The sequence below is a fragment of the Drosophila willistoni genome (assembly GCF_018902025.1).
Source record: "Drosophila willistoni isolate 14030-0811.24 chromosome 2L unlocalized genomic scaffold, UCI_dwil_1.1 Seg72.1, whole genome shotgun sequence".
Taxonomy (NCBI): domain Eukaryota; kingdom Metazoa; phylum Arthropoda; class Insecta; order Diptera; family Drosophilidae; genus Drosophila; species Drosophila willistoni.
The window spans coordinates 776,439-801,740 of record NW_025814049.1 but is presented as its reverse complement, the minus strand read 5'-3'; the positions used below and the strand labels follow the sequence as shown (position 1 = coordinate 801,740).

Genomic DNA, 25,302 nt, shown 5'->3' with positions numbered 1-25,302 from the left:
ACAAATTAAACCAAATGCTGTAAGCATTAATTTCTAAGGTAAATTTAATCTAACTACTTTTATTCTCTAGCTACATGCATTATTATTATTTGTTGATGTCTATGGTTTAAGTATGGTAGATCTTAAAGGAAAAGCCTGCTAGATATACTTTCAGCCACACCTTTTCCATTTTCTTACATACATACAACCAAGGGACCCAACACTAGGGCCAATAGGACCTTTGAGTAAATCCGTCACTGTTTTAATAAACAGCCCTGGACTTTCAGTGGGAAAACTTGGGGTAAATGACCGGACTACGAGATCTTTGAAGGTTAGAAAATTTTCATAAATGGATTTATGCATAATTTTCTAAACGTTTTTGGTATGAATTCGCTCTGTTTACTTTATCTAAAGAGTACGTTTTTTTTTATTTTAAATTTAGTTTCTTTTTTTTATTTCAAAGTATGTATTTAAAAAGATTTGCATGTTTTATCAGACTCAAAACCGAAATTTTGGGAAAATCCGTTTTTATAAATACATTTTTAATATAAATAGAAACCTTTATATTAAGTTGATTACGGGATATATGTTACCCATGGTTTTACATTTACCATAACTGATTGATTTGGGAAGATTCAAGAAAAAGTAAACCATAAAATTAGGTTTTTCTCATGATGATATTGAGCTCTTAATCAATATTTATATGTCAGTTTTGATTAGCCTTTTGATAACCTCTGGCTATGTCTATAGTCATGCCATGACCTTAGGCAATAGACTGGATTAAGACATATGTATTGATGGGTTGCCCTCTTCTAGATAATAGCCAATCTTGATTCAGTCAACTTTCATCAAGCTAGACATGTGTTTAGGCAACTGTTTCTATGCTTACATAAAGCTAATGTCTACCATCAATGGCTTGGTGTGACTTTTATAAATATGTTTCTTTTTTCTCCCTTTTTTTTTTTGCCTATCATCATCATCATCGTCATCATCGTTGGCAACATCGACATAGTCATAACAAACATCTGCCCCAATCCGCAATCTGTTGTCCCCGGCTACTACAATCAGAAGGGGGGAGGAGGTCACTTTCACTATCAACCGAGACTACTGACTACCTCATCGTAATCCCCTCCAGGCAACTAGCCATCATGGCGATGATGATGACGATGATGTGTTTTTGTTGGACGCTTTTTTTTTTGTCAGATGGTTTTTTGTGGCTCCCGCATTGTATAATTTTGTTCATATATGCATTCATTGTGGGTACGAATGAGTTTTGCTTTCAAATGTTGATATCATCAATGAATAAATACAATAAATGTTTGTTTGTTTTATTTTATTTTATCCCATTTTGTATTATTCTACTATTTTTATTTTAGCTTGTCATTTTGTGATTACAACGCGCTCTACATTCCGTATACATTGTATTTTAAGGTTTTTTTTATCCGTTTTTTGTTGCTGTTGTTTGTGTATTTTTTAATCTCTTTGCCAACGGAAATAACATGGACCGGGCATACATTTTGCACTTTAATCTCTTGCCATCGATTTTGATGGCTACAAATCGCCGCAATCTGTAAAAATGTGCACGAAATTTGTAAAATATTTGTCAACTGGCATCCATCAACAATAAGTTCATATATATACATAATATACATATGTAGGTATGTATATGAAAAATAAAATATGTATTTTGTAGATACACTACCTACATGTGTACATATGTACATATACATACATATATATTTTTGGCTACAACAAAAAACTCGGCAAATATTTGTTAACAAAATATGTAAACATATGAAAAATTGCCCACAAGGTGCAAATATTCTGTTTGATTGTTGGTTTTTCTCGAATATTGTATTTAAATAATTTTTAAATGCATTTATAATTAATATATACCCATATGTACATATATATATATATATATATATAAATATATGTAAGCTGGACATATCGTAGTCCTACTCAGTTTAAAAGTGTCAGCGAAAGAGTGTTCACTCTGTATTATTATCAGTGAAAATATATATATACATATATCTATAGGTATATTATTATTATTATTAATTTTTATTTCAATGGAAAACCAATCAGACGTTACTTTACGATAAGAGACTGCCAGAAATTGTATTAATCAAAAGTGATATCGATTTTGCTAGGTTACACAACAATTCGCGATAAGGAAAAGACAAAAACCAAGCCTTGTTCTGCATGTATCGAGGGATTCCAAAAATGAAAATATTTGCCAAACATTTGTGAGTGCGAGTTGGTTATATATATTAAAACATTCAGTTGATCCATTCAGTTTAAACTTTAGTCACGTTCTTTTCCCCTCCATCACACTGTCACCCAATCTCTTTCCACCCATTTACATATATGTATATATAGAACCTATAGCCTACTATTTAACTTGCATGCCTAATGAATGACACTGGGCAACCCATTTCGGAATTAAGAAGTTCCATCCTTACACTCTTTTAAACATAGAGAGATAACGTACTTTTTTTTCGTTTGTTTAGGGTTAATCTTGAGAATCTTGAGTCATATCTTACAATTAGTTACAATTTCTTTTGTAAACTTCACAAAGAGTGTCATTACCCTTAACATTTTGTGTAAATAAGAAAAGTAGTGTTCATTATGATTGTTGTGCTTTATTTACCTACAATATCCACATACTTGAACTGTGCTGTCTAGTGTTATCCCGCATTGTTTGTCTTGAGTGCTTGGGCAACCTAATTCAACCTAACTCAACCGGTTGGATTGTCAATGACTCCACCTGGGCCACCATTTAACTTGATAAAAATCGCATGACAAGACCTTTTCGAGGTGTGGGCGTCTGGGATGACCAACTCACCTAGATACATACCACTCCCGCCCCCCCAAAACATTTGTGCTTAATTAGGATGTCCTAATTAAAGGAGTTGCCAACTAGGACAACTTGTATGTATCTATCTGTTGGCAAATGTATAAATATATATATATATATATATTATTATCGTATGATTAATACAACTTTAGCCAAAGCCCAGATAAAACTTAATTAATGAAACGCAGCACAAACATAAACTAATTAAGAACAGAAATGGCAACATTTCGACAATAAATGTGTTTGTTTGTTGGCCGAATGCTTGGTTCGTTCTTAAGGTCCGTTTTAAGCCTCTTACAAACTTGCGACAATCAATTTTGCCATACTGAATGAGATGGGTGGCAGAGGGCATGGAGGGACAGATAGGATGGTGGGCCACCCAGAGCAAAAGCAGGCAGTTCATTAAATGTGAATGGATGTTCAATAAAGTTTAAGCAGCTTACATGAATGATGATACCCTAACCCCCCCGTACTCAAAAGAGGGGCCCTTCTGGTCTTGTGTTCGTTTGCTCCGTCTTGGAATCTTTTCCATTTTATTGGCTCATTCGCTTCAAGTTTTGTGTTCTGCTTTTTTTTGGCGTAAATGATTTGCTAATGATTTAACAAAAATGTTTAACACATTATAAATAGACTTAAGTGTATAAACAAAATGCTATCAGCCCGCATTTTCAGCCCCCCCATCATTCGTTTTGTTACGTAATTCCCTTAAAATTGAGTTAATTTTTTACAATTGTTGAATACTTTTAACTACAAATATATAGAGGTATATACATAGTTAGATTGATCCCTTGGCCATCTTTATGTATTGAACACATAACGAAATCTCCATAGTCATTGTCATAATAATCGATAAGCGAAGGTCATATGCATATTTATGCTCATTTACTAGACACGCCAGTCTACATTTTGAATAACAACAAAAATGTTGAGTGAAATATTAATATAGTCGGAAAACCAGTTTTTCAGATATGATCATCACCGTTTGAGTTTTTTTTTTCCGAATATGTTTAGCGATTCTTTTTTTCTTTCTTTCTTCTTTCTACGTTTAGAGACAAGTTAGCGTCGTGGCTAAAGCATTTTTTATTAGCCATCGAAATGTAAGCCTAAGACAAAATTTGCTTTTTACAACTTTTCGATGTCTTCTTGGAACAAAAAGACCGAATGAAATTTAATTACAAAACAATAAAATTTTCAATCAACGCAAAAGAGAAACACTGAACCAAGGGCCAAGCTGAAATTTCAATGGCCTTAACAAAGAATTAAATTGTAAATATCATCAAAAATTCTAAACCTTTTTTGTTGAAGAACTTTGCATTTTGGGAAAAAAAATTTCATCCACGAGTTCTCTGTGCAAATTAAGTAGGTTTTTTTTTTCTTTTTTTCTTTCCATGGGGCATAAAAAGGCAAATAAAAATGCCAGGCAATAATTTTTTTTTTTTTTGCAAGTTGTGTTTTTTGTGAGACGAAAAAATGCGAATTATTTGCGGAACTACAATGTAAAATATCTTCTGTTGAAAAGGACAAGGAGTCTTCCTTGTTGCAGTTGTTGTTGTTGTTGTGTCGTGTCAGCATCCGGGGAATGCAAAACTGCAGTCGGAGGAGTGTGGACAGAGAGAAATAGAAGGAGGGAGGGAGGTATAGACCTAAAACAAGACCGACATGGCACACAATGGGACAGAGGGAATTGCAGCAGTCCAGAAATTGCAAATCATGCAATTTGTGGGCACTTCGAATGCAATCAGCAAAACTGTTTGATTTATGATCTTTTCTGTAGTTTGTACTAATTTTTCAAATCATACACAAAAGCTACAACACCATCCATCCAACCAACTAACCAACCAACCAACAGTAACAACAAATAATAACAACCAGAAAACCTGACTCAACAGAAAAATTAATCATGACCAGCAGATGAAAGAAAAGGAGATGCTGCTATATACAGCTGTGTGTAGTTAGAGAAATAGTCACAATCAATAACTCAATAACAATTTAACCCTACAAAAAGAAAAATGAAAAATGAAAAAAATGTGCAAAAAATTGAAAGAAAAAGTTGTCTGACAAACTTGTATTATGCAATACGTCGGGGTCACCAATAATTATTTTGCATCTCCCAATCTCTATCTCGCTCTCTCTTCTTGTGAGTTTTCTAGGGTTAAGCCTTCTTCCTGTCTGAATTGAGAGAGTGGTCTTTATCGCTGCTTCTTCCTGCTCTTTTAAACCGTGTAATTATGCAGCATAACCATCGATGGCGATTGCTGCCGCCTCCTTTTTTAAGGAACACAGAGAACCTCTCTTTGTAGCATTTTGCATTATGATAAACGAGGTTATATAGAGGCACCCAGATCTGGGGACTGAGCATCCTTTATGCTGCAGATCACTACTCCACTTCAACATCTTCATTATGAATTATGGCCCTTCCACTTGGCTTTATTTGTGGCATAAACTTTGTTGGTGTTGTTGTTGCTTGTGTGTGTGTTTGCCATCCCATGAGACATAACTTTTGCTTTTATCACTCTGTTGTGTATGTAACAAGGACTTGGAAGACTGTGCTTATCTCTTCTACGAGGGAAACTTTTTCATCCAACATGTTGCAACTAATTACATAAAGCGACACGTGCAAGTTGTAATTTTATTTGTTACAACTTGAAATTAGCATGAATTTACTAATTAGCTGTGATTGTAAAAGTTGCCAAAGACGATGGCCTCCAACAGAAAACTGAATAGTTAAAGCAGACCTCCTATTCAATTTTTTTCTCTCTCTTTCTATATTAACTACATATATGAATACGCTGCACTTGCGTTGGTTGCTCGGTTGTTGTCAAGCCAGATACTTTTACTAAAAAACAAAAAACAAAAACAGTTAATACCCATGGCATATGTATATGGTTACACAAAATGTATGCGGAGCACTCTACCCACAGTCTAAGTTGCCGTTAGTTTACAGTTAAGACTGCTAGACTAACTAAGCTGGCAAGAAATTGCCTTTTCATATATGTTGCATTTTACTGCAAAAACATCTTCTGCCTTAAACATGCATTGTATTCAGATTTTAAGCACATTTTTATTATGGCAAAGGAGTAACTATACTTTGTAATGCAAAAAGTCATAATTTGTTTTTGAAAGTTTCTTCCTCCATGATGATGATCACGATGATGATGATGATGATGATGTTGATTATTAAATTTTAGTCATTAAGTTTTAATGTTTCACAAGTATAATAGGACCATACGTAAGAGCTCATAGCATAGTCATGGTGGAGAATAAGTGAATTTTCTTGTATTTAAGTGAGGACTTTTGCCTGAACTGAGTATTGCTTGTATAACCCTCTCAGCATTGAGTCTTTAACTTTGCTTAATATTAAACATGAACAGCGTGATTTTCGCTTAGACAAATGTTGTATAATTTCCGCAAAATATTCTTAGATCTGTGTGATAGACACTCCTATAGTTTTTCATATCCTTTGTCAACATGTCTTTGCAACAGCTTTTAAATTGATATTTTTCTTATGGAATTCCTTGTTAGGGACTTCTCTTACTGTGCCTTACCATAATTTCACAAAGAACGATTAACAGTTGATCGTTTTCTAAGAGAATTTAGTTTTTATCCTTAAATAGGGAAGTTTTGAGATTGCATTTTATAAGCACATAGCAAATGAAATTTCTACATTTTCATTTACTTAAGCACAATTAATGTTTCCATGTGGATTTATTGAGGATTGAGAATGAGTCTTACAGAATATCTTATTTTTATCAGTATAGTATAAAGTTGTAAACTATCAACCTAGCGATATTTTATAAGTACTATTACTAGCGTCTTAGACGAAAACTACATTCATACACTAGTCACTCCTAATTGACTGGGCCACTTAGACAACTCATCTTACTGAGTATCTATAATGGAAAATTACAAAAAAATAGCTTAAAATATCAAGTATTTCATAACAGGCTAACATTTTAGTTTTATGTTCCTGTCATATAGTCTCTTATGTATTTGGAAATTTGGCAATGTTTTGGAACAAATTAAATTTAACACCAAAATCATTAAAATCGTTTGAACTTAAAAATTTAAATGTCTTTATTTAATTTAACTAACAGTTGGCAATTTATTAATTGTTCATATAAATACGTTTGATGGGCATTTATGGCCCAATCGTTTTTTAAACTGCAAGTCTATTAAAACTAAAGTTATACGGAAGAAACTTTTTTTGTACAAGTTTTAATATATTATATAATAAATTAACCTTACATAAGTTTTTTGTATGTATGTATGTATGTCTGTTGTACATAAATTTAAAGAGGACTAAACTTATTTTCTCGAGATTTCCTTAATCAACTTTTTTCCGCTGTGATTTTGAAATTTTAATCTAAATATAATCTTCTTAAATATTATGCTAAATATGTATGACCAGAATATAAGAGCTAGTTTATTTTGCAATAACAATAGACTAACGGGAGTATTTTGCATAATTCATAAAAATAACACAAAAATTAAAACGATACTAAATTGCTATGTGAATTTGTTCAGGTGGTGCAGGAAATGCGGGGGAAATTATAATGCATTTCTCGGCCCCTATGGCCATATGGTAAATGTGAGTCGTAAATTTACCAAAGTAATTAAATACAGAACAAAAACAGAAACAAAAAATACAATATGTAACCCATATTTACGGGTTATAATTTATAGAAGAACGAGCTGACTTATCGCCAACAATTATTAATCCAAATTTTGTTGTTGTTGTTTTCTATTACAGGTTTTGACACACTTGATAAACTAAACCATATGGAGGTAAGTTCTAAAACTATTTGGCTAGGGCATTGACTTGGGTATTATTAATCATATATGATCCGTAGCTAAGGGGATTTTTTAGTTAGCACTTTCACTAGTGAATCTTAGAATTAAGCCACTTAAAAAGTATTTTAAACTTAATATGGAGATGGGCATGTCCATTAGCTTTTCTTTAAAAAGTCTTCCATTATAACTGCCAAAAAAATATATACTTATTTATCATTAAAAATGAAAAAGGTCAAGCTTAGATTAATAAATAATGTTTACGTATAAACCCTTTTAACAATTTTTGTATCTTGTTTTTTGCGTCTGAAATAAAACAAAGAGAAATTTTCAATGTCAATTTGTAGCTGGCTATTTATGAGTTGGCATTGTCTTTTTGTTTTGTGTTTTGGATTTTTGGTTTTTGCTACAAGTATGTCCAAATATGGTTAGCAATTTCACTGAACAAGGCCTCCCAAAGATGGCCATGATAGGGTCCAGGGAGGCCGAGGAGTATTGGCCATTGTCTGCTTTGCGTCATTTGTGTCTCTCTCGTTATTTGTGCCAAATGACCATAAAAGGTTAATTGGGTCCTTGGCAAACTTGGCTGCAACAAATAATGCAAACATTCTTCTTACCTTTGCGACATAGAAAAATCTTAATTAGTTAATTAAAACAACAACACACAAACTCTTGGCGGACCAAGGGCAGTTAGTGAAGCCTAGAACTGAACTGAACTGAACCGAACTGGACTGGATTGCAAGTAGTTCACTTGGGCTACTGCATAATTCATGCGCTTTTAATGACAACGAGGCGTGGAAGCAGCAGCAGCAGCAAACACTGGCAACAAGAAGACCTCAATAGAGACACGTTGTCTGGGCCACTATCCTCCATCCAGGCACTTGGCCATACCATAGATCTTTTCTCTGGGCTCTTCTCTACTTCTCTGTTGTGTTCTGTTCTGTTTCGTGTCTTGTGTTTTGTTTTGTATCGTTTTGGTTTTAGTGCGGCCTGCGGCCAGCATCTGTACATCTGTCCAATTCCCTAGAGGTGACATTAAACTATGAAAGGCATTTAGTTTAGCGATTTATATAGGCGACTTTTTGACAGTTTTATGTCGTGGACATTGCGCTAAGGATGTTTTTGAGGATGTTGATAACGAGACGACCAAAAAGGCAGTTGAAATGTTTATGCCTCATTAAATAGTTAGCCCAGACAACAGTGGCAACGTTTTATAACTAAACACATTTATCTCCTGTTGAGGATCTTGTTAGCCAACTGGTCAATGGTCGATGCAATTGCCTGGAAGGGATTTATTTGCTTTTAAGCAATTTGTAATTGGCAATAATGAGAGCACGTCGAATGATCCAATAGCCCCTTAACTTGTCTTAATCCCAAGGGAGAGGGGCATTTGTTTTATATTACTAATTAATTTTTTTCACAGGTAATTGAATTTATTACCAATTATATTTGTAGACTTCAAGTAGGACAATTTATTTACAGAGATAAACTTGTGTTTATTGGAAAAACTCGACAACGATTTTAAAGACTTTGTCTGGGCCATGAACGAGTCTGGCTATTGATTAGATTACTAGTAACTCAAAGAATAGGAATAGGAATAGGACAAATGTGATAAAATGAAGTATTTTTCATATAAAGGTCCTAATATAATGAAACAGTTTGGGAATAGATAGGAATTGGGTGAACTTCTCAAAGAGTTAAGTGGAGTAGAGGTAGAGAATCCCATGAGGTATAAAAAGATGAGGTAAGATTAAGCAAGAGAGATAAGAAAAATTATGCCAAGCAAATAAAAAAGATATTAAAACTTTCCAAAAGTTTTATCTGTTAAAATGAAACTATTTATCGTCTATCTTTATACACACCAAACATTGAAAAAAATTATATCTATTTTTAATTTTCTTTCTAAGAAAAGATTATTTAATTTAAGAACTCAAATAAGATTGCAAATTCTGGCAGCTGCTAAAGTGTATACAAACTTCGTCCATAGAATCTTACGTCATAACATTTAAAAGTCCAATTTCTTTTATTTTTTTCTGCCTTTATGTAGATAAGTTCTTTGTTAACCCTTTCTGTCTTCATTAAAATGATAATTCTATTCATATAAATCATTTCAATTTAACTTGACCAAACTGAGAGTCATCATGAAAGAACTGTCACAGAAAAAAAGTTATAGCAAACTTTTAACTTTCTGAAATCGCTGTTCCCTAATTCATTCAATATAAACTCGCAAAACTTGTTTCCTCCGCCCAAAAATAAAACAAAAAACTTGAATCCCATCGTAATCAGAAATCTTCTCCCTTTTTCGGTTTCACCGTTTGGCATTTCTATTTTGCAGCTTTGACCTTGCACTTGAGCTAACTACTAACTTAAAACAAGGTCAGCCATGCCACGCCCATTTGCCACTATGAGCCAAAAAAAAAAAAGGAAGAGAGAAGAACAATAAGATAAAGCGGGGTCTGGTTGTAAACTAATTTCCAGGGTCAAACGAGTGAAAATCGAATAAAATTTGCAACGAGCCGCAAGGAAATCAATTGTTCATTTGCATATGCATGAATTTTTCCTCAACCTTGCGAGCAAACAACTTTACGCTCGCCATTTTCCCCCATTTTTCCTACCCATTCCATGCCCCGGGCTAGTTCACTCTATCGCCTGTCATCGTGTCGTCTCCAGTCCTCAGGTCAGTTCAGCTCTTCTGCTTTATTGCACGACCTCAATATTTATTTGTTTGCCTGTTTGCACATTCAGCAGCCCGACTATTGAGGCATTCAATTCCATTTTATTTTCCACCATTTTTCAACCTGGTCTTGGCCGAAAGACAAACCGACCGAAACACAGACCGGCAGCGGCCGGTTGCCTGCATCTTTCACGTTTTCCACAATTTCTCATTGATTTTCTCCTTTTTGGAGTGTGCGGGGCTTTTGTTTGAGTTTTTCGCTTGTTTTCGTTTCTTTCTTCGTTGCTTTTGGCCCAGCCCTTGGCCACTTGCCCGCCAAGTTTTTTTTTTTGGCCAAATTGAATAAGGCAAAACTAATTTCCAGTAAAACTGAGCAAATTTGATTAAAAATACTTTATTCTCAGCAGAGGAGATTAAATTACACAAAGAGAAGTAAAAATCTACTCAATTTACTTCAACTAGTTGCACAGTCTGAAAACCGCAAAGACTGATCAGCGGTTTGCTTCTTTTTTTTAAGAAAAAGAAAAAAATTTAATTTATTACATGTAAAAGAGACGAAAAAAAAGGATGATGGAAAGTGGCTCATAAACAGATTTAGATTTAATCAAATGATAGCCCAGAGCCAGAGCTAAAATCGCCGCTTGACTGGGCATTTTTCTCACCCTCTTTATCTCTTCCTCCCTCTCTTGTGTCCTTCTCTTGGTAATAAAGTCAATATATATTTCAATGTGGCAACTCGATTAAATATGCCAGAGCAACCTCCTAACCAAAAATTTTCTCTCTTGCCGCCACCGACACCGCCAACTGCCTGCAGGTTCTGAGGATTCAGGACTAAGCACTACATGGCCCAAATGTTTGTGTGGCATGAGAAATGGAAACAGATTTTGCCATACATATTCCTGGCTATCTGGTGTGTGTGTGTGCTAATTCGTGTGTGTGTGTGGGCCAAATGCTTTTAGCTGTATAAACTATCATCATCAGATTTCATTTTTTCTTTTTTTTTGTGTGTGTGTGCTTTAGGGGGACATATTTTATTTTTCGTGTAATATTCTGGCAAGAAAGTCTCATAAAACTTTTTCCGATGTTTCCCACATACAAAAGAAACAATGACGCTGTGCATTATTTATATATATTCCCAATCAGCATCAATCTTGTCCTAGAGATTAAGCATGAAGTAAACTATTTGCTTCTGTATTGTGGACTGCTAATAAAAGTATCTTAAAGATGCATTAGCCTAGGCCTTAGGCAAATCAGAATTAGTTTTGACAGTTTGGTTGTTTAGAGAGTATATAAAATTCGTTAATGTCAACTCAATCAATTTTGGGGAATATTTTATTTAATCTTTTCTTTTTTTTTTTTTTGGTTTGGTAGGGAAAGATATCGAAAATGTTACGCTTTGAAAATTGCCTGTCAAATGACAAAAATGGTTTCATTTTGTGTATGTGTGTGTGTGTGTGTGTGTTTGAGCACGCCCATCCTAATGGCTCTTGGTCATTTTTTATGTTGGGGCCCACCAGCAAACAACTTTTTTTTATACATTTTTACGAGATTAGGCCCCAACTCTCCAATGTTCTTCGCTTTCTTGGACACATTTGTGGAACATGTTGTGGTCACAGTGAAGAGAAGAGAAATGAGAGATGATTTTTGAAGGAGGAGGAGAAGTGGGGGGTGAAAAACATTTTCAAACAATTTCAAAAGGTTTTTTTTTTCCTATTTTTGCCATAGTCATGCTGAACAATTTGTTGGCCAGTTGAAAAGTTTTCGTGGCAAAAGGTCAAATGAAAGAGACTATAAGGAATCGAACCGAAACCAAATGCTTGACATTGATGTGGATTATTGTGCATAAATGGCATGAATTCTCTTGTTGTGTATACACACAGAACAAACAATAAAATATTCAAAACTTATTCACATGACATTATTTCCTTTTGTTTCGACAAATGTTTGAGCTAAAGGTTAAACGGACAACAATCGATTTTATGGAGCAAATCACTTGGTCTAGTACTTAATTAAAGATTTCGTTGTTTTGTTGGTGCTAGGTTTAATTTGTGCTTAGTCAATTTGTGAGTTGTTAATTTATCAAATGTTTATTATCATTATTGATTCTATTTAATATTCATATCACATATAATTGAGTAAATTGTGTTTGAGCTACATTATTATATTTAGTTTGGGGTCATTTAATATTATAGGTCATAAGAAGTTGTTCAGCACTTGACAGATTAAGAAATAGTAGGTGAACTCGGGATGTTCTTTTTAATTAATATTTTCACAAACTTTAAAGGGAGCTTCGATTTCCCTACCAAGTCGTTTCATAAAAAAATATACTTAACCAATGTAAGTTACAATGAGTAACTACTTACTTTAACACTAAAACTATTTGGGAATTACAACTTACTAAAACGGAAACAAAAGAATAGCTTAGAGCTCAGAAGTTTACCTTAAACTTGAATACTCGATTTCATTTTTACTCTTCGATCTAAATTACCAAGAATAACTATAGAAGCTAAAACTAACTTTAAAGTCACTTAAGTCTTTTAAGTAGTTATGATTATCCAAGTCATTTGTTAGTCCACTACTTTAGAATATTCATTAAATTAGTTCTCTTTTGGTAAATATCAAACGACTTGGAAATTGATTGATGTAGATGTATGTCAGCAATTCTAAATTCTTCATCTCTCCAAAGTAGTAATTGCATAAGATATTCTTAATTTATTATGATCATCTCTGATTACCGAAATGAAAGGCTTAAGGCTTTGTGTTATTACTTAATTGCACTCTAATGGCAAACACTTATCCTGTAATTTATTTTCAAACAAAATGAAAGCAAAGCGAAAAGTAAAGGAATGCATTTGCGGCATTTTGAAGTAAAAGAAAACCCATTTAATTACTTTTGAGAGTTTGTTGTGTGTATGTGTGTGTGTGTAATTTGGGGTAATCTAGTAGAAAAAAGAGGAAGGCAGAAAGGTGGTGGGGAGTGGGGGGCAACAATTCGTTGTCAAATTAAGAGCCATAAAAAATGCGTGGCATGTGTATCCAACTGTCGATTGGGAGGATGCTGTTGCTGCTGTTATACGATGTTGCTGCTGCTGCTGCTGGTGTGCAGTTGCTGTCTAAACTATAAAACTGGTCCTGGGACTGTGAACTGGTTGCCCGTCCGCTTGGCAAATTAACAGTTAAGCGCCAACGGTAAATAATTGTCAAAGACAACAGCTAACAGCAAGATGCTGCTGCCATTGCCGTTGCCGTTGCTGCTGATGCTGCTCCAAAAAACCATTTCGTGATGCACCGAGATGAAGACTCCGACTCCGACTCCGACTTCAACTCCAACAACAACTTTAGCTCTGTCTGCGTCTCCAATTTCATCGTTGGCCGTCTCTGCTGCTGCATTGCCATGGCATGGCCAAATGAGGTTTGACTGGTTTTTCGTGACATGCACCGAATGCCCAAAAGGAATTGGCCCGAATACAGTGAAGGTTCTGCAAAATGTGTGACAGACTTAAAATGAAGAAGCTTAAAAAAAAAATGTTAACATAAATAATAAAGTTGATCCATTTGGGTGAATATTAAACAAAAACCATTAGGGTGGGTGCGCTTATGGGGGATTTCACTGTACCCCGGCCAAGATCTGTATGTCTCTGTCTTTGGTGGCTCATCCTTCTAGCCACTTATTTGCTTCACCTCCCCCGTTTGCCAGACTACCGCATTCTGTTGGTGTTGTTGTTGCTGTGGTTGTTGTCTTGGACTGGTAATTCTAGTCGCCTTGGCAGCTTCTCGCTTTGGCGGTTGTGCAAATATTTTGATTAAATTTTCTCCATGGCAACTTTCTTTCCACGAAGAGAAGTCAGTTGAAGCATTTGAAAGACAAGGTGACGAGGGGTGAAGCAGTCGAGGGGGTGAGCAGAAGAAACAGTTGATTCGTTAGTGCGTGAGTGAGAAGCTGGCGACCACAGAGTAAAGGGAGAAAAGGAAGAGCGAGGGACAGAGAGAAAGGAATGGCATTTCCTGATTCTCAACATAAACCACACAAACACGATTTTGGCTTTAATGGCTGGCTGACCTTTGACCAGGTGCCAAAGCCGAATCGCTTTTGTGCAGCAATTTTCCCTCCTCCTGAACTTAATAATTTGCGGTTAAAGACAAATAAAATTGTAAGAACTTGCCACCAAGAAAAATGAACTTTATCTTCACTCTTTCTCTCAATGCACAAGCAAGTCATTAGAAACTGAAAACTTTTCCCTTTTTCTGTGTGTATTTGTGCATTCACACATATACATATACATTTATATATATATGTACATGTATGTGTGTGTGTGTGTGGAAAATGCAAATGAATATTAAAAGGCGCCTGCCAGGCATTCCATAGCTCTTGGCAAAGAGTTTGTGGCTGCATTTTAATAACTGCGGATTAAGTCTGCATAAATAATAATGATTATAAACTGAGAAGAAAGTGGGAAGAGGAGAGCTATATGGGCGGATTGTAATATGCATACACCGTGAAAATGCACAGTTTTCCCTCCTCCCCTTTTTTTCATCCAGCTTCCACAGAAAACTTTTTGCATAAGAAAATGACAAATGATCGCAAGAAACTACAACAGCAAAAAAAGAAAAAAATGAGAAAAGAAAGAAGTCTTCAAAAACTAACTTGATGTCGTGGTGGTCTGGTGAAGGGAAAACCGCGACAATGAAGACAAGGAAAAGAGAACTGGAAAAGAAAAACTGAAAATTCTTGGACTTTGTTGTGCGTAATTTGCGTTTGCTTTACTTGCAAATTTTTCTCTTTCTCTCCAGCTCATCTCATATTTCACTTGAACGGGATAGTTTTTCCTCTTTAGGGGGAAGACTATTTGAAGTTAAATGTGCATCTAATTATGTCAGGCAATTATTTTGAAAGCAGCTAAGAAACTATTTTACTTTAAATTTAATATTATCTTATCACAAAAAAGGCAAAGGGAGAGAGACAGAAAGAAACCTAAGTAAACGAGAGGCACAAATTGCTGGCCCTGCTTATCAGTCAATTAGCCAAGAGATAAGACGAAACACGAATGGGAATGTTGTGGAATGAAATGAAGCAAACTAAAATGTTTAAAGTAAGGCAACTCAAGACAGGTAGCCCGTCGGGCAGGTAAGCAGTCAGGCAGACAGAGCAACGAAGCTGTCATCGGGTAACAATGGGAACACTTATCGGCTGACTGTGCTAGTGTAAGACCAAGCCACTCCACAACACTCCACTTCACTGCCAAGATAATGCATAATGAGACACCAGACATATAAGTTTGTGAATCTCAGCTGAGCTGTTGTCTATTGTTATTACGATTTTTTTGGTTCATGTACTTTGCTATCTCATCTTCGACCAAAAATGTTGGGTACACCAAAATCAAAATTTCAATTTAAATTCTTTATCTATCACCCCAAAAAGCAAGTGACATGGCAAATGAGAAGCCGCCCCCAGAGACCACAATAACCGCAGCTCATTTGAAACCGAACATCTATTTGTTATGTAAATATTTCCAAATTGTATGCCATCAAATTAAATGTGACAAATGACAAGAGTTATAAACAGGCTAAGTCCTTGTTTAAGGCACAAAATATTTTGTTATATTTACATGAAAAACTTGCCAGCCACACTAATACCAAATTCCTGCTTAAATTAGTTTGATTAATCAATTTTTGCCAATAACAAACTTTAGTCGGACAAATATCAAAAACCAAAAATCAATTTTATAAAATTTTCCAAGTGTGCAAAATAAAACATTAAATGCCATTTTGATGCAATATATTCACAAACCAAAAGCCATAAAATATGATATGTATAACTATATCTTTGTCTGCTGCGTTTGATTGCAACCAAACCAAACGAGGGGGGAAGCAAACAAAAAAGAAGAGAATATAACGCATACGCCACGTGAACCGCAATGCTGGATTGCCGCATCGTGATGGCAAGCATTTTAATTAATATACAATTTAAATGGTGTTCTGCATATACACACACACAGATACACACACACAAGTCATATTGTATAATGGGGCAATCTGCACTCTCCAAAGGCCACTCAAAATGCCAAACGATTTTTTGACCAAACCGCAAAGCTCATCAATTAAAAATTTTATATGATTGTCAGAGGAATTTTTGTTATAGGGGACAGAAATTTTTTGGGAAAAAAACTTCATTTGTTATTGCTTATTTTTACTTAGACATGTCAACATATCGCACTTGCTGACATTGATTATCTATATGGATGATAAGACCCAAAAGAAACAGCTTGAAAAAAAAGCACAAAATTCAAATGAAATGAAGCAATTACAGCTTATCAGGGCCCAATTGTCTGCCTATTTGTAGGGGACTATTTTTAGAAGTTTGATCTAAGCCATAATTGGCAGTGTCAGCACTCCCCTTCCACCCGGCAACCCCCTCTCTTATCTATGTATCTTTCCCCTGCCACTTTTCATCATCATGCAGAGAACTGCCAACTCTAATCGCTCTATTTTGTTAGAGCAAAGTTTTTTACAGCTGAGTGAGGACATGACATGTTTTTTTTTTTTTGTTTTCTTCTACGTATGTATGTGCTACCTCTCTCTTTTTCTCTTTGTTTTCAATTTATAAGCACATACAACGGAAATTGCCAACTCACATATATGCTGAAGTGGGGGGCGGGAGGTGAGTAGGTGATGGTAGGTATGAGGCGGGGGCATGGCATTTGAACCCAACGAGCCATAACAAAAGGCACACGAAGTAATTAACTTGTATTTATCGTATGCACACATGGCTGGCATAGCTCTAGGAAAAAAGGGCAGCAAAATAACAGATAGATAGATAGATAGCGACTGAGAGGAAGAGAAAGAGAGAGTGAATGAGTTTTCCCTAGGGAGGCAGCCCCTTAACTGCTGCTGCCTTTCGCTTTAATTGATAAGCCCCAAAGCGATTCTCGTCCGACCCTCGATGCTAGTAGAAATCCCTTTGGAACTGCCCCACACACACACACACACACAATTTCTTTGGCCCCGGTCTGCTCGGTGAGGCCTTAAATGATCTTGGCTTGGAGCATTTGATTTTCATATTCCGTAGCTTTAAACTAAAGCTAGTTTTAACCGAAATATATAGTCCCTATCAATTATTTTAAAATGACCATAACACCAGATTCGTAATTTATATATTAGTTGCTTTTTGCCATTCAATTATAAAAACAAAATATGCAAGTAATGAAAACAGAAAAAGATTGGTTAAGGCAGCAAAATTGCAGAGAAATATTAAAAAAAAAATGTAAGTATTTATTTTCCAGTTAAATCGAATTTTAAGAATCTTAATTCTAATATAAAACTTTTAAATTTTCAAACTAAAGAAAGTTCATAGAAAAAGTCTCTATCTTTTAAATAAGATCATATAAAGAAGTAATAATTATTTCTGATAGGTAAAGGGTATACAAAGAAGGTTTATTTTTGTGTGTAGCAAATTTTAGTTGCAACTATCAACCTGACACGCAACTTTGTTTGCTAACTCTCTGTGGGGCAGGCCAAGACGATGAGGCTAGAGACTTGAGCTATCATTGGCCGTCTATCCGTATCTATCCGTATATCGCTTGCTCTTTGTCTCAGTTTTGCAGGTTTTGCAGTTTTGCTGTCTGCCCGCGTTCATGTCATTTACCTGGGTCTTGGGCAAAAGTTCTGCTTGACTGCAATTGGAGGGGGGGATCTTTTTTTGTTCTTCATGGGTTTTGGTTTTTTGCTTTTGCTGCTCTTGTACTGCAATTATATAATATTGACATTAGTTGCATGTTGACTGTCGGCTTATGGTCAAGTCGAGGCCAACGATTGACTTTGTAGCTTAATTGCACCAGCAGCAGAGGCAAGAAGATCAAAGAGGACGAAAGAAGTATCAATATTAACTTTAATGTCTCAATTATTTGATTTGCGTTTCAATTTAATGCCATGATACCTTAAAATTAATTAAATCCATATAGTCTCATTTATAATTCTCTTTCATTATTTATAACAGGTCACAGTGGACACATGAGGAAGGCTGTCTTAAACCGGAGAAGTTTTCGCATATCCTTCAGACTGAGAAACAGAAACTAATTAATGTATTAGAACGCACTACTAGAGAACATATCACAAAGCACTTAAATTAATCTTCAAGCATATCCGAGCAATCCATAAATCATTGCCAGGACATAGCATTGATTAATGTTGCGTATACGCAACGTGTGCCACCCAAGAGGCGGCCTCTAACTGATACACAGAACAAGAAGACAAACATACATAAGTGGAGAAAGTGTGCAAGACGGAGCTATTCCATTAGCACCTTTCCCATCCATTCATCCATCAAGACTAAACCAAAAAGACGTGAAAGAATTCTTCCAAAATGGCCTTCATATGGCGACGACGCTCTACAACAATTGTCAAATTGGTGGCAGTCCTGCTGGCCATTTGGTTTTGCATTGCCTTCCTCATCTACACAGATGACACGCGACGACAGGCCGCTCAAGTGGGAGCTGGTGGCAGTGCAGGCAGTGGTCCAGCTGCCCCCGGTGATCCCGTTGCCATGGCCTTGAGAGATGGCCTCGAAGATCCGGTCGTTGATAGTGATTTGGGTGCTCTTGGCAATGCTATAGACAGTGCCCAGGGCAATGCAATTGACGAGGCTGACATTCCACCCACTATAGCACCTAAGCCAAAGGTTGCACATTCGGCAGAGAAGAAAAAGAAGCCAGTACCCAAAGAGAAACAAGAGGATGGTGAGTAGTGACAAATAGTTGTTCATTTCAAAGTGATTTCTGCTTCAATAGGATGGAAAATAATGTCTCGATTAATTCAAAATGACGAATTTAGTTTGGGGTTAGAACTCAATCAATATTAGAGCTGACAAGCCACGTTATCGTTAGTTACTTCGTATTGCTTCAACTCCAGAAACATTGAAATTTTTCGGAACAGTAGTTAGAATAGGACATCAGAGAACAACACTTAAAACAAGGTGGAATTAATCAAAATGAAGAAATGCCAAGACAAATTACCCTCAGATAAAAAAGTATTCTTATTTCACAGCAGACTTATTTTTTAATTTACACTCCCTTTTACTTGTGAGCAAATTATCTTACAATTTATCAAACGTGTTTTTCGCTCTTCCAATTTTACAGACGGTTAAATATCTGTATTGTGGTCTTTTCCAATTGGAAAAGGTGGCTTTAAGTCGAATCATACGTATTTTAGTAAATTTATCGAAAGAGATTTGTGCTTTTGATTGTTGGACTTTTCTGTAAAATGTCACACACAGCACATGTTAAGCTGAACAATTGGCATTTATATTGAAATCAGTCGCACATTTATTTCCATTGCTCAACCCAGCCCATCCAACACTTACCTCTTTGCAATCTTTTTAAGCTTTTTAGCTTGCTTCTCTTCTCCTCACTCTCTGTTATCAACATTGGAAAATCTCCTTTATATTTCCTCCTGCTTTTTTGTTGCTCTTTTCCCATTCTGCGTTTTTTGCACTTCATTTCCACGCAATCGCTCGCAACTAATTCCCATCAATTCAATGCACACGCAGCACATCCTGATACCGCCCCTCGCCCCACCTTGCCACTAAACCGGTCCACACCTAAATTCTGCTTTAAAGATGCATTTTGGGTCACCCGAATCAGCAGAAAAGGAACAGGAGGAGGAGAAGGGGATGTTAAATATCGATGGAGAGAGAGAGAAAGAAAGCAAAAAACGAAACCAAACGGGGATAATAACACATATTGCTTTCCTCTTTCTTCCTCCCTCACAATCACCTAGTCCTTCTTGCTTGTCTTCTCACGCTTGCTGTCACACTTTTTCTCCCCTCTCTGTCGCTCTTTCCCTTTCTCTCGCCTAGCATTTGCCTTTACGCCTTTAAGAAAATTTCTAACAAGTTTTACAACAATGTCGAAGATGCCAACGGCAAATACTAACAACACTGGAGCACTTAACAACTTGCAATTGTTGCCAAACAACATTTTCAATGCCAGAGCAAAAGTAGGGAGAGAAAAGTGTGGAAAGGGGAGTGTAGGAGGGGGCTCCTCTGATAGATAGAGAGACCAATTCCTGCTCATTCCTCTATGTCAGATGAGGCATTCGCATTAAGCATATGAAAAAAATGAGAAAATTGTTTCTTACTAATCAAGAATTGTGGTGGGGCGAGAGAAGAGGTCGGGATGGATCACTTCTTGAGGTTTCTTTTACTCAATGGACACTTGACTTGTCTCAAGGCCCAGGCAAATCAATGAAGCGAGTCAAGCTTCAACCAGGCATGACTCCAACGGGGGAAAGGGTTGAGCTTTGGATGCAGCTTCCTGTATGCATGTGGATATGTTTGGTCTTGCTTCTTCATCTATTGCTTGGCATGTGGAACAAGCATTTAAGATTGCATCAGCATGTGGTCAGAAGTCTCCTCCCTTCTCTCCCCATACCACTCGTCGTGTCCCGTCTTGACTTGACTCATCTCTCATCTCTCTGGTGCTTGGACAATGCACGTATTTGCAATTTCGCATATCATGTTTGCATCTCTTGGCTCCACAGCAACCTCCCCATCGCCATCGTCATCATCGAGGTGGCAAAGCTACAAGTTGGACCATTCTGATCCTTTTCCGTCTTGGGCCGCAGCAGCAGCAACTGCCCTTTGGCGTCAAAATTGTGTGCAAGCCTACAACGTTTACCAACACTCCCAAGCCACGCATATGGCCCAGACACACGAGATGTACTTACGGGTTCACTGCACAGTGAGGCGAAATGCAATGATAATTGAAATGATTGAACCTTGGCAAGTCCTATGATCGAATTCGCACTCTTACACGTATGGGAGACCACTGTACCGGAGTGACTTTGACTTGCTCCATCGGTCTCTTGTGTCTCTGGCGAAGTCTGAATCTTGTGTGTCTTGTGGCCTGTGTGTTCATAGCTGGTAATTAGTGTTGTTGTACTTATTGGCATTGGCCCTGGCCTTGGGGCGCGTTACCACCAAAAAAGACGTGGCCAACACGACGTTTATCGCGCGCACGCATCAAGTTCCCTGTTCCAGTGCCCAGTGCTCAGAAACCTGCCTCTTGGCTATGTCTTTAATACGTTCGTTCGCTATCTTGATCGCAGGCTTTTGTTGTTTTTTGTTTCTTGTTTTTGACCAGATTTGCCTCACACACATGGGTGTGCGCGAGTCCCTCTCTCTCTCTCTCTCTCTATGTGTGTGACACTACTCTTTTACAATTTAACAGCGATAATGATTTTGTCTATACAATGCAAATGCCACGCCCCCTTTTTGTTCCAAAGACCAATTTTGTTTCAAGCAGATTGATTTGTTTGCCTCTGGCATTGTTTCATTTCCCATTTAATCAATGCTAATCCCTTGGCCATGTTCATAAAGCTTCTTTTTATGTCTTGCATGTTGTCTATTGTCTAGGGAAAAAGAGGATGGTAGACAGGAGAGCCAAGTGGGGAAGAGGGTGGAGGCCAATCCTCTCCCTAACCTCATTCATTTTGCAAAATAACGCTACTTTGGCATATTATGTTACTTTTATGCGTTATGTGGCTCAGCAGCACACTGGGATACACACATAGGCACACTCACACGGACATTTGTCATGTGGCGCACCTTCCCTACTTTTCGCCTCCCCCCGTATTCCTGCTCCTACTGGGCTTCCGCCTGTTTCTACATTTATAGCTTCCTGTCACGCTCAGGAGTGTCCCTCGAGCGCTTGTCGCTATGATTGTCTATTTTTCTCCCCCTTTTGGTGCTCTCCCCTATTTCACATTCCCCTCTCTGCTTTTCGAATTTGGTCCCAAATGTCTATAAACTCTCCTATTTCATTGGAACATAACGCATACGCAGCATGGAACAGGAGAGTTATTGGATTTGAAGCATTCACGAAACACATTGAATGAGAAAAACGATATTTACATACGAAATTGGAAATATTGAGATAATTGAATTGAAATTCTTAAAGGGTTTCGTACATAAATTTTAATGCTCAAGCAAAAGTTTTAAAATATCAAGTAAAAAATTACTTAAATATTAAATATATAATTGGGTAAGTTATGGAAGTAAACTAACTTGAATAAACTAAACTTATAAAGTTTCTATGTAAATAAACATGCAACGAACACGGATATTCCTTAATGCCTTTAAAAACTTCTTGTGAAAACGGGAATGACCCTCCGCAAGTGTGGATAAATTTACCTATTGAGATTCTTAAGAACACTTGAGGGTTCTGCAACCACTCAGGTGCTTGACCTTGTTTTGTGGGCATGCTTATAATTGGTTTATTCTCAGGTGGCTTACTTTTAAGCCCACAGACTTGGAGCAGGTTATGGCCACAAGCAGGCTATTTCGACTTGAAAAGGCAATAAATAATTGAATCAATAAAATACATAAAACCCAGTTCTATTCAACTTGGCACTCTGCCTACCCCTCCACAGATATTTTTATTGTTTTTTATGATGATGCGTGTGCGCGCCCAGCATGCAAAAATGTTCATTATGAATCCAGAGAAATCCGAACGAGAAAGGATGCCCAAAAGTTCTTCTTCTGGCTGGCACACGCGTGAATATTTCGCAATGAAGTTGTAACTACGGCAACTGGCGACAAATCATAAAATTTATGTGGAGCCTCCTCCGGGTCCCTCTTTCCTGATCCGACCAAGCCTATGACCATTTTAATGGTTTGATGTTTTTTTCTCTTCTTTCTGCTCAAATTTATCGCCGGCTGATTGGCCTCTTGGTTGGGCTAGTTGCCATTCCTGGCCAACATTTCCAGCATAATGCCACGACATCTGCCTCTCTCCTTCTGTTCGCTCCATTTCGCTTTCCCTCCTTGTCCTGGTTTTATTTGAAAACCTTTTATGGCTTTTTATTTTCCATCTAGGTTTTTTATGCTTATTGAAATTGAAATGATTGTGGTAATTGAAATGTTTTTGCATGGTCGGAGTTGACCAGAGAAAAAAATATGTTTTTTTCTTGCCTTGGGACTGGGATAAATGAAATAGAAAATAATAAATGAAATTCATTCTAAATTCTATATTCATTTAAGGCATTATAACTAACTCTCAATTTGAATTAAGGTATAAAGTAAATGAAATACCGTTTCATTTTTCATTTGAGACATTTGGTGACCCCTTTGTGCAGGTACGGTGTTCCTTGGGGACACACACATGCCCAATAAGTGTCACTTATGTTTGACAAATCGCATAAAAAGCAGAAGCAAGCTTAGTTGAGTGTACAGTGAACAGGAACAGGAGTAGAATTCATATTTCCATGCGAATGCAAATAACAAAATAATACAATGCGCACGAAGGACATGCTCTGAAGAAGTAAACAGAGACAGAGATAGATGTGGGTGTGGGAGGACTCCCAAGGGACACAACAACTACACACATCACACATACGCACCGTTGTTGCCTGAGCAAATTTGCAAAAGGCGAGCCATTTTTCATAACCAAGCTGGGATGCTGACGGTGACGCTGATGATGACAACTTTTCATGTCAAATGCATTCCGATTTATCTAAGCAAAAAGTGGATAGGAGAACGGAAGAGGAAGCGAATGTAAATGTCGTAAATTTCACGCACAACAAAGCAGCAGCAGCAGCAGCATCTTATTTTAGACAATTTTGAAGCAAATCAAATAGCAACATTAACTTTAACCAGCATTTTCTTTTTTTCTTCTTTACGTCACAGCGGCTCAAAAAGTTTTGCTTCCTCCAAGCGAATTGGAAGAGACTCCTGGTGAAATGGGAAAACCCGTAAAATTGCCAAAGGATATGCCAGACGATATGAAAAAAGCAGTTGAGGATGGCTGGACCAAAAATGCTTTTAATCAATATGCCTCCGATTTGATATCCGTGCATCGCACACTTCCTGATCCCCGCGATGCCTGGTGCAAGGATACAGCACGTTATCTAACCGATCTGCCCAAAACAGATGTAATCATATGCTTCCACAATGAGGCCTGGTCTGTACTTTTGCGTACGGTCCATTCAGTTCTCGATCGCTCACCAGAACATCTGATTGGCAAAGTTATTTTGGTTGATGACTATAGTGACATGCGTATGTATCTAGAGTTATTAATAGTTTACCGCAGATTGATTAATATCTTATACATTAAACCTATATTTTAGCCCATCTTAAGAAGCAGTTGGAGGATTATTTTACTGCCTATCCAAAAGTACAAATTGTGAGAGGAGCCAAACGTGAGGGATTGATTCGTGCCCGAATTTTGGGTGCCCAATATGCCAAGTCGCCCGTTCTAACGTATTTGGATTCGCATTGCGAGTGCACAGAAGGTGAGTGTGGGATGTGGTGGGGTGAGGTGGTGGCAATTTGCCACGGTTGTGACCATAACAAAGCAAATTTAAGCACTTTATTTCGTTTCTTGGCACGGTGTATATAAAAGTGTGGCAAGTTATTTATGGGTTTATCCAAAAAGGAGGCAATTTATTTGAGAAAACCTAGTCCATTCGTTTTGGTGAAAGAACTTGGTCAGAATTTATTATTTTACATTATAAAAGTGAAAATCAATAATTATAATTTCATTTCAAAATTTATTTGTGCAAAAAAGTGCAAATTTATTATTTACCATTAGAAATATGATTTAAATTTAATAAACTTTTTTTCATTCACTTCGAATAAATATTACACCCTAAAAGTAGGCATCATATTTTACTCGTTTTCCTAATTTCCATTGAATCTCATTATTTTTGCAATATTCTAATTGTTTAGCGAATGCAAATCCATTTAACTAAATGATTATAATTAACTGAACTAGTTTTTTTTTACCGTTATCTGGCGTATTGACATGTTGAATAAATATTTAATATGTGAAAATTTTTTGTTTTTGGTTTGCCCTGCAACCATAAACAATCGAATGCGTGAATTGAATTCTCTTTCTGTCGCTTTATTGAGGTCTCATGATTGGTTATCAAATGTTATGAAATCCTTCGGAAATGTGACCAATAAAACAAAGCCAACTAGTAAATCTCGTAATCTTTGAGATACCAGCAA

At 36.7% G+C, this 25,302-nt stretch overlaps 1 protein-coding gene across 3 annotated transcripts in view; it reads left to right on the top strand.

Moving 5' to 3' along the window:
• The window catches only part of LOC6637862 (putative polypeptide N-acetylgalactosaminyltransferase 9), a 61,084-nt gene that overhangs the window by 11,630 nt on the left and 24,152 nt on the right, over positions 1-25,302 (top strand). For 2 of the 3 annotated variants that reach the window (XM_015179343.3, XM_023175087.2), the window contains exons 2-5: positions 7,590-7,624; positions 18,295-19,033; positions 23,980-24,348; positions 24,420-24,584. In XM_015179343.3, coding sequence (XP_015034829.1) covers positions 18,661-19,033; positions 23,980-24,348; positions 24,420-24,584 — 907 coding nt within the window. In that variant the 5' untranslated portion in view covers positions 7,590-7,624; positions 18,295-18,660. The remainder of the gene's footprint in view (positions 1-7,589; positions 7,625-18,294; positions 19,034-23,979; positions 24,349-24,419; positions 24,585-25,302) is intronic. The other variant, XM_002061002.4, reaches the window with a different exon arrangement.